The sequence below is a fragment of the Salmo trutta genome, chromosome 4 (genome assembly GCF_901001165.1).
Source record: "Salmo trutta chromosome 4, fSalTru1.1, whole genome shotgun sequence".
Classification (NCBI taxonomy): Eukaryota; Metazoa; Chordata; class Actinopteri; order Salmoniformes; family Salmonidae; genus Salmo; species Salmo trutta.
In genome coordinates, this window is record NC_042960.1 from 7687884 (window position 1) to 7696384 (window position 8501).

Below are 8501 nucleotides of genomic sequence, written 5' to 3' on the forward strand. Positions count from 1 at the left end.
CAAAGTCGAAGTCGACCAAATCGATCAGCTGACGGACATGTAGGACATTTTGGTCAAGCCAAACCATAAAAAGGAACAAATACATAAAGGACCGATAACAAACAAAATATTTCAAAAGGGCTTTCTCTCCACACCTCTAGTAAAGGAGACGGACTGCACTGCCAGAATTTTGGCACTGACCCATAAATACCACAGAGAGGTTAAGAAATAGAGATCATGTCTAATTGTGTATCTGTGGGCCTTTGTGTTTGAACGCGTTTGGTGTGTGTGCGTGCGTAATTCATTCTAAAAGGAGTTAAACTGTTCATTACTCTGTTTCATACACATAAGATCCTTTTCATGATGTCCATCTCAAACCCAGTCCTAGTGACAATTGTCTATCATTTTTAACAGACTGACTTTACAGTCATGGGGCAGCAGTATGCTTTTACAACAGTGGAATTCACACCTCCCCAGACCATGGTTTCATTTGTTTGATGCCAGTGCAACGTCTTGAGTTGAAGATTTAAAACAAAAAAAGGAGAGGAAAAAAGGTAGTTACTTTTAAAAGCGCCAATCAAAACTGACCCATTCCACAAAGTGTGACCCAGGACAAAGAGAGAAAGACAAGCTCAGACATGCCCACGACAGTCACAAATCCTGGGAAGATCCCGGAGAGAAATAACAATTCCAACCACTTTCAACCTGAATGAAACGTTACGTCAAAAGGAAGGACTATCACAGATTGAGAATGAATTAAAACAGCTAATGTGCATGGTGTTCTCTTCTCTTACTATAATGGTTGATGTTTCCATTATTTCACTGTGTGTGTTTTATTACACAGGTGTCTGATGCCTGACATCCAGGATTCTTTAGCAGGGTTCATTTTTCTCGCATATGTGGCAAAATATTTTGCTGTGCGACCTGGAATTGTCATTTTGGAGCACCAGTGCACATATTTAAAAAAAATAATAATAATGTACGATCCAAGCTTTAATATCTTAAATATTTCTCATTGTGCTCCTAAATGTTCTTGCGTGCGCTCCTAGATTTTTCAACATAGGTGCACACGTGCTCCTTCTAAAAAAGGTCAGCGTAGAGCCAGCCCTATTTAGTACATAAACAGGTTTACTTTGCAGATAAGATGGGGTTGAGGATGATACACTTATTTGACAAGATAGCACTCTGGTAAAAGAGGATATGGTTATCCACAGCCAGCTGAGCAGCATATTAGAGCTACGGCATTTTCTGACACAAAACTTGTCACTATTTTGAAATGTCCTCTGTTTAAAGCACTGAGAACAACAGACCAAAGTATAAAAAGGTCATGTCTTATAACACAAGAACATAAAAGGTAGCCTATACCATAGAGGCTGTAGTTACATATCCATCAGAGACCAATGAACAACTCGCTCTGTGCTTTTACTCTCCTGTTCATTCTCTACGGTTTTGTTTCCATCCAGTGGCGGATGTTGGTACGGCACCCCACCCCAGAGATGACATTATACAGAGTAGGTTGGGTGCTGTCATTCAATGGAGCAAGACGGGACATTCCATTTTCTACTGTCTCTTGTATTACATTCAACAGATTGAGAGCACTGAAATGCTAATCATTGTAAAAGTCCCAAGTGCGTAAACCCTTCCAATCTGGCACTCCAGGCAAGCCCAGTCAAATGCTTAACGCTTAACGTTTTGGCGGCAAGAAAACTAAGACTGTTTGAACCCAGGTCTGCTTCATAGAGGTCAGTCTACCCCTTATCTGGAGGTTATCACACTGAGATCAGACTGAAGTCACACACAGACATAAACGTGACATATCAACCTCCATGAGTCATGCGGCTCTGGTTATTCAAAGTATGATCTGACACCAGGCAGAGTTAGCCTGGGGCAGGAGAAAACCTTTTACAAATCGTATGTGTTATGGATGGTGACCATGGCGTCGCAAAGGAGTGGGCAATGAGAGCTGACCCACTAGGCAGTTCAACGTCTAGTTTTGATTTACAGTACATTTGGTTGAGTTGTTAATTAACGTGAATTCAACGTGACAAGAAAATGGCACCATCTCATTGGATTTAGGTTAAAAAGTAAGGAGAAAAAATATATAAAAATCCCTAACGTTGATGACTTCTTTCAAATCCAATCAGTTTTCTAAGTTGATTCAATCAGTTTTTCCACTTGGAAACAATGTTGATTCAACCAGTTTTTGCCCAGTGGGGAAGCTCTTACCTAAACAATGTATAGTCATGACCGAAATTATTGGCACCCTTAATAAAGATGAGAAAAAAGACTGTATAAATATTACAAATACTGAGATATATTGTATGCTCAACATTTTTGGGAAATTATATTATATTAATACAATTGCTCACAGAAAAAATATTTTGTTGAACAAGTAATTTAAAAAAAAGATGGGTATCAACATTATTGAAAGTCCGGAGATGGGATGGCTACCACAAATGTTTTATTTTGTGGCCAACTAACCATTTCTTTGTAGATTTTGATGTATTCTTGAGGTAATTTTCTTGCTGGAAGATCCACTTGCGGCCAAGTTTCAGCCTCCTTGCAGCAGCAACCAGGTTTTTGGCAAAGATGTACTGTAACTTTGGGCTCCCAAGTGGCGCAGCGGTCTAAGGCACTGCATCTCAGTGCTGGAGGCACTACAGACACCCAGGTTTGAATCCAGGCTGTATCACAACGTGCCGGGATTGGGAGTCCCGTAGGGCGGCGCACAGTTGGCACAGCGTCGTCCAGGTTTGGCCAGTGTAGGCCGTCATTGTAAATAAGAATTTGTTCTTAACTGACTTGCCTAGTTAATTAAAGGCTAAATAAAAATACATTTTAAAACTTGGTAAAGTTCATGATGCCCTTGACCTTAGCAAGGGCCCCAGGACCAACAGCCCCACAAAATCAAATATCCACCACCATATCTTATGAGGTTTTCTTCTGCATATGCATCCTTCTTTTAAACGCCAAACCCACCACTGGTGTGTGTGACCAAAGAGCTCTATTTTTGTCTAATCTGATCATTGCACCCGGGTCCAATCCAAGTGCCAATGCTGTTTAGCAAACACCAGGTGTTTACATTTGTTGCCCAATAACGGCTCCTATTGGCATGGAGGTGGCGTCTATTTGTAGATTTGGAATCTTGGTGACCCCAGGATGCGACCAAGTTCGGTAATTCTCCAACGACGACCCTTGCTCTTTTCTTTGCCTAACCATCTTCCTCACTGTGATTGGGGACAAGTTACAGTTGGGTCCTCTACCAGACCTGCTCACCACTGTTCCAGTGGTTTTAAACTTTGTAAATGTTACCTAGTAGTTTCCTTTTCCCCATTGTGATGGATGACAAATGGATTAATTTTTACCCCAGTGAAACAGGAAGCCATGAAAGTTTTGGTTCATTTAAAGAAATGGTTCTTTAAATGATGCATTTTGTGTTGCCATGAATAAGTGGCCAGTGACACTTTGCTTCAGGAGGAGTTGTGATATGCAAAAAAACACATTTCCATTACACATGTGTGTAACAGGACAAATATCTTCAAAACTTGACTGCTGACATGCAAAACAGTTTGGGACTGTATCAACATTGGACTAATGAGAGGAGAAAAAAAACAGTTACCCTTTAAGCTGAGATTAATAAAAAAATATATACTATGTTAATGCTGATTCAAGTTTGTTTGATTTTATTTATAAGACTCGTGTCACGTCCTGACCAGTATAGGGGTTATTTGTTATTGTAGTTTGGTCATCACGTGGCAGAGGGTATTTGTTTTATGTGGTTCGGGGTGGTGGTTTGCTTAGAAGGGTGTTTGATTTATTATTGCCGGGTTTTGGGTTATGTTCTATGTTCTTTCTAGTTTAATATTTTCTATGTTAGGTATTGGACTCTCAATTGAAGGCAGGTGTTTGTAGTTGCCTTTGATTGAGAGTCCTATAATTAGGGATGTGTTTTGTTTGTTAATTGTGGGTAGTTGCGTTTCGCACTGCTGTTGTAAGTATAGCCTGTGAAACTTTTGGTCTGTTGTTTCTTTTTCTCGTGTTCACATTTATTTAATAAATATATATGATGAACATGCAACCCGCTGCGCCTTGGTCCTCTCTACATAACGACAGCCGTTACAACTCGTTAGGGGTGCTAATCATTTTTATCTTTTTTTAGATTTGTTTTATTACTTGTTAAACAAAATATTTTTCTCTGAGCAATTGTATTAGTAATATAATGTTCCCATACATTGGCCAGGTCGCAGTTGTAAATGAGAGCTTGTTCTCAACTGGCCTACCTGGTTAAATAAATGTAAAAAACTCAGTATTTGCATTATTTATTTTACAGTCTTTTTTGATCATCTTTATCAAGGGTGCCAATCATTTCGGTCGTGACTGTAAATGTAAGCTCTTAGGGACTCTAAACCTTACACAGTGCTCGATTCACTGTTTTGAATAAAACTTGAATCAAAACAGTGATATGAGCAAGAGCTGGGGAGATCAGTATGTGGGCTTCTCTTTTCTTTGAAGTTCTCTCATTATTCCCACACGCCTGCCACACAAGACATCGTGAAGTTTTAAAATGAAGTTGAAAAATGTATTATTTCAGCTGTGACTCTGGCCATTTTAAAACGTAGATAACTATGAATGTACAGTATAGTTATTAACACACTTTGACATCCTTCTCTCTTCTCTTTAACGGCTGTTGCAAAAGAGGAAATCCACTCTGAACACAAAACCCATTCCAGTAACCAAACAATACATCACACTTGACAGATCACTGTGCAATAACTCAATGACTCATAGAAAAACGACCAATATATAATTCTAATAGAGAATTGTTCTTCTTATGGGGGCACACTGTCATAGGCCCAGCAAACTGACCCTATGACCCCATTACTTCATCAAGCTCACCTCTTTCTCCCTCACTTCCCTTAACCAGGACCTCGGTGCTGCTGAGATCCACGGCGGTAAAGGTGTCCATCCCTGGAGAAGAGATCAAAGACAACATGCATTAGTCATGGTTTATAGGCCGGCATTGTAAACAAGCATTTGTTCTTAACTGACTTGCCTAGTTAAATAAAAGGTTCAATAAAAAATGGTTACTACTAGTTTAACACGTATTACCAGTTTGACCACGAGTTAATGTACATTAGCTAGATGCTCATTATTATTTCTTTGGGTAGTTCAGTTTCTCTTTCCCTCTGCATTGTTAGGAATGGCCCGTAAGTAAGCATTTCACTGTTAGCATGGGATGAAGCATGGGATGAATAAAATCTAAATCAAGATTTACAGAAGTGTTTTGGTGATGTCTTGTGTACAGGCTTCTACAAAGTCTAAGTTCCCCTATTAATGTGCAGTAAATGATCATTGACATCATCATTGATGATGACAGTGTAAATTAATGTAGAGAGTATTCTCATCCATACAGATGTATAATACATGTTTTATTCTATACATATTCTATGTAATTCTATGTTGTCACCCTTCTGTGTTGAGGAGTTGTCAAACACGGCATCAGGACCCGCAGTACTCAGAGGCAGATCCTCATGCCCGCCTCGGAGATCTACGGAGTACCTCTGGATACACAACACACACTTCAATGGGCTACAAAACATACAGGCATCTACAGACATCGTTGAATGCAAGTGTTTGGTGTTAGTACAAAGTCAAGCTGAAGATTTGTTATAGAATGTTAGAATTGATTAGATTGCGGAATTGAATTTGACAAACAGCATACACCTTACTCACCCTTGATGTCTTCTTTGTAAAGAAGCATGCTGCTACAAGCACACAGGCAGTGATGATGATCACAATGAAGATGATCAATCCTATTAAGAAACAGAAAACAATCAATTGTTGAGCAACAAGATAAAGGCCATGCAAGTCATTCTGGACCTAAATGTTAATGTTATATATAATGTGGGTTAGTCTGACAAATGATAACCAATTCAGATTTGGTTTCAGAACACACACCGTTGGGCAAGTTTGAGCCATTTTTTAAATGCAATCACGTTACCAATGTGGGGCGATTTTCTCCCAGAGGGTTTTGGTTGAGCAGTTCCCGCCAAACCTTTTAAATAAAGAGAAGATAAAAGTTGCGTACTGATGGATTCACTTCACAGTGGATTCACTTCACTCGGGTGAGATCAACTCACCTGTATTCTTGGTGGTGCTAGTAGCAGAATTGCCAGCAGTTGTACTGCTGGCCTCTGCTGGGGGCTTTGATGTAGAGACTTCCATTGGTGAGGGCCAGGATGTAGGTCCTGGAGATGCATCTTGAGAAAAATGACTGTTACTTTACCTCCACCAAAGCAGGTAGGAAATTAGCATCGATCAGAGATGGAGCCAAGACTTTGACCCCTCGAGACTGTATCGACTGGTCTTGAGTGGTCTCAAGACCCACGACAACGAGGTCAAGACTCCATCTCCAGTATCGACCACTGACCATAAACTGACCATACAGTGAAAGCAGCAACTCCAACCTACCTGAACTGGTCTTCAGTGGTGTGGTTACCATGTGGTTAGGCCTCCCGGTGGAATTGGTTATAGGGCCGTTATCAAACATTAGATCAGGAAGGCTTGGGGTTATGGCGGAAAATGTCAAATCATTGTTGTCTACAGCCATGGCATGTCCTGGAGTGGCTGTGTCGTTGGCTGAGTTGGAGGCTGAGGTGGGCTGGGTTACAGTGGGATTGACTGGCTGTGTCTGGGCTGTGGTGGTAGAAGCCAGGATGAGACCTAGAAAAAGACATGGGTATGGTTTAGAATCAGTGTTGGGGAGTAGTGAACTACATGTAGTTCAACTAGTCATATTAATGACATTTTGCTGTAGCTTGGTGGTACTGTAGTTGAACTAAATTCACATCTTGGTAGTGTTTTCGGTAGTTCATTACTTTGTTGCCAAGTAGTGGTGTAGCTAAGTACTGGAACTACACACTACTTGTTTTTTGCAGTAAGAAAATAAAGTATGGGTGAAGTAGGAAATCATTGCCTTTCTTTTTTTCGGTATCAGAGTTTGGGAAACCCTGGTCTACGATATTTCTGATTTAGAATTGATCATTATCACAAAGTAGCGAACAACTTTTTTTTTTTTTAGTTAAAACAACGTTGTAGTCACATTATGCATATTGAGCAACAACTGTCTCGTAGACGGGGCACCGATCCATAAGAAGTTTAAGTAAACTATATTTCCCTTAAGGTAGGGCTCTACAGCGCAACCTTTTTACGCATATGCGCCTAATTATTTTGCTGTGAGACCTGGAATAGAAAAATGAAGGATGTAATATCGCAAATATCTTTCATTGTGCTCCTAAATTTATTTGTGTGCGCCTGCATTTTTCAACTTAAGCGCACCCATGCTCCTCGTAGAGCCCTGTAAGGGTAGCTTTAGTGTAGCTCATCTTCTTCCAATGTAAAGTCACTGGGAGTTTGCTAAACTATGATTTCAGAGTAGCTTCCCCCAACACTGTGTAGAATATAGTGAGAAGAAACCATTGCATAGATAGAGCATTGATTATATCAGCAGATTTCTGGCAGATAAACTGAATTGACAAAACCAGTTGAGAAAACAATCTCGTATTTGTATAATAACCTGTGCAAAATAATCAAAGACTTGATCTTAACTATACAAAAATAAGCAAAGGACATCAAAGTAATGTTATACTAGATAAAGTTCAACAAGTAACCTAGTGGTTAAGAGTGTTTGGCCAGCCCCAAAAAATAAAATCTATTTTTGTTATTATTTTTAAGATAAAAAAATAGCTTTTAGACAGTAAACGAAAGGTCTCTGGTTCGAATCGCCGTGCCGACTAGGTTGATGTGCTCTTGCACAAGGGCACAACTACATGTCTCCTGTCAATCGCCCTGGAAAAGAGCGTATGCTAAATGACTAAAATGTAAACATACTGTAAATGTCGCAAAAACAGAGAAAGGCAGAGAGGCAGCTTACCCGAAAGGACAATCAGACAGGGAAAAGTAAACTGTATTTTGTCCATTTTGAGTAACCCTTGTGTATAGTTATCTTTCCCTGTTACTCTAGTAGCCTGCTGTAGACTGTGTCACTAACAGAGTGAGGAAATGCAGTGCAGTCTAGTGCATCCCTCTCAAGATGCTGGGCCATGAAGCCACAGAGAACATTCACCGCCACAGGATGTAAAATAGAGAAATAGCTTTGCTCGAAATAGTACTGGGGGAAATTACAAACTTTTATGCAAAACTACTCCCCCTCCCCTTCGGGTTCAGAATTCAGACATTCTCTCAAAAGCAGAGGAGTGATGCTTTTCTATCATCTAGGATTCTGCCCATACCCAACCCCAGACATGTATTGTTTGATTCCATCATTAAAAGTGGACGCTGAATTTCATTCCTGATGCATGTGTGTGTTGTGGTGTATTTGTGTAATACAGTACCCTTACAACACCCTTATCTTATGACTGCATTGGGTCATGTCTGTCTTTATCAGGTTGCCACAGATACTTGTTGCTGATCTGAGTCATCATGCTGTATTTTATCTTTATTTAACCAGGTAGGCAAGTTGA

General features: G+C 40.0%; 1 protein-coding gene across 1 annotated transcript in view; it reads right to left on the bottom strand.

Annotated features, from left to right (window-relative positions):
- LOC115191784 (mucin-5AC) overlaps nt 1–8068 on the bottom strand; it is a 33010-nt gene extending 24942 nt beyond the window's left edge. The window contains exons 1-7 of the mRNA XM_029749709.1: nt 7913–8068; nt 6451–6702; nt 6120–6239; nt 5981–6034; nt 5713–5792; nt 5447–5540; nt 4876–4947 (exon numbers count right to left, since the gene is read on the bottom strand). Coding sequence (XP_029605569.1) covers nt 4876–4947; nt 5447–5540; nt 5713–5792; nt 5981–6034; nt 6120–6239; nt 6451–6702; nt 7913–7958 — 718 coding nt within the window. The 5' untranslated portion in view covers nt 7959–8068. The remainder of the gene's footprint in view (nt 1–4875; nt 4948–5446; nt 5541–5712; nt 5793–5980; nt 6035–6119; nt 6240–6450; nt 6703–7912) is intronic.
- Between the last annotated feature and the right edge of the window lie 433 nt (nt 8069–8501).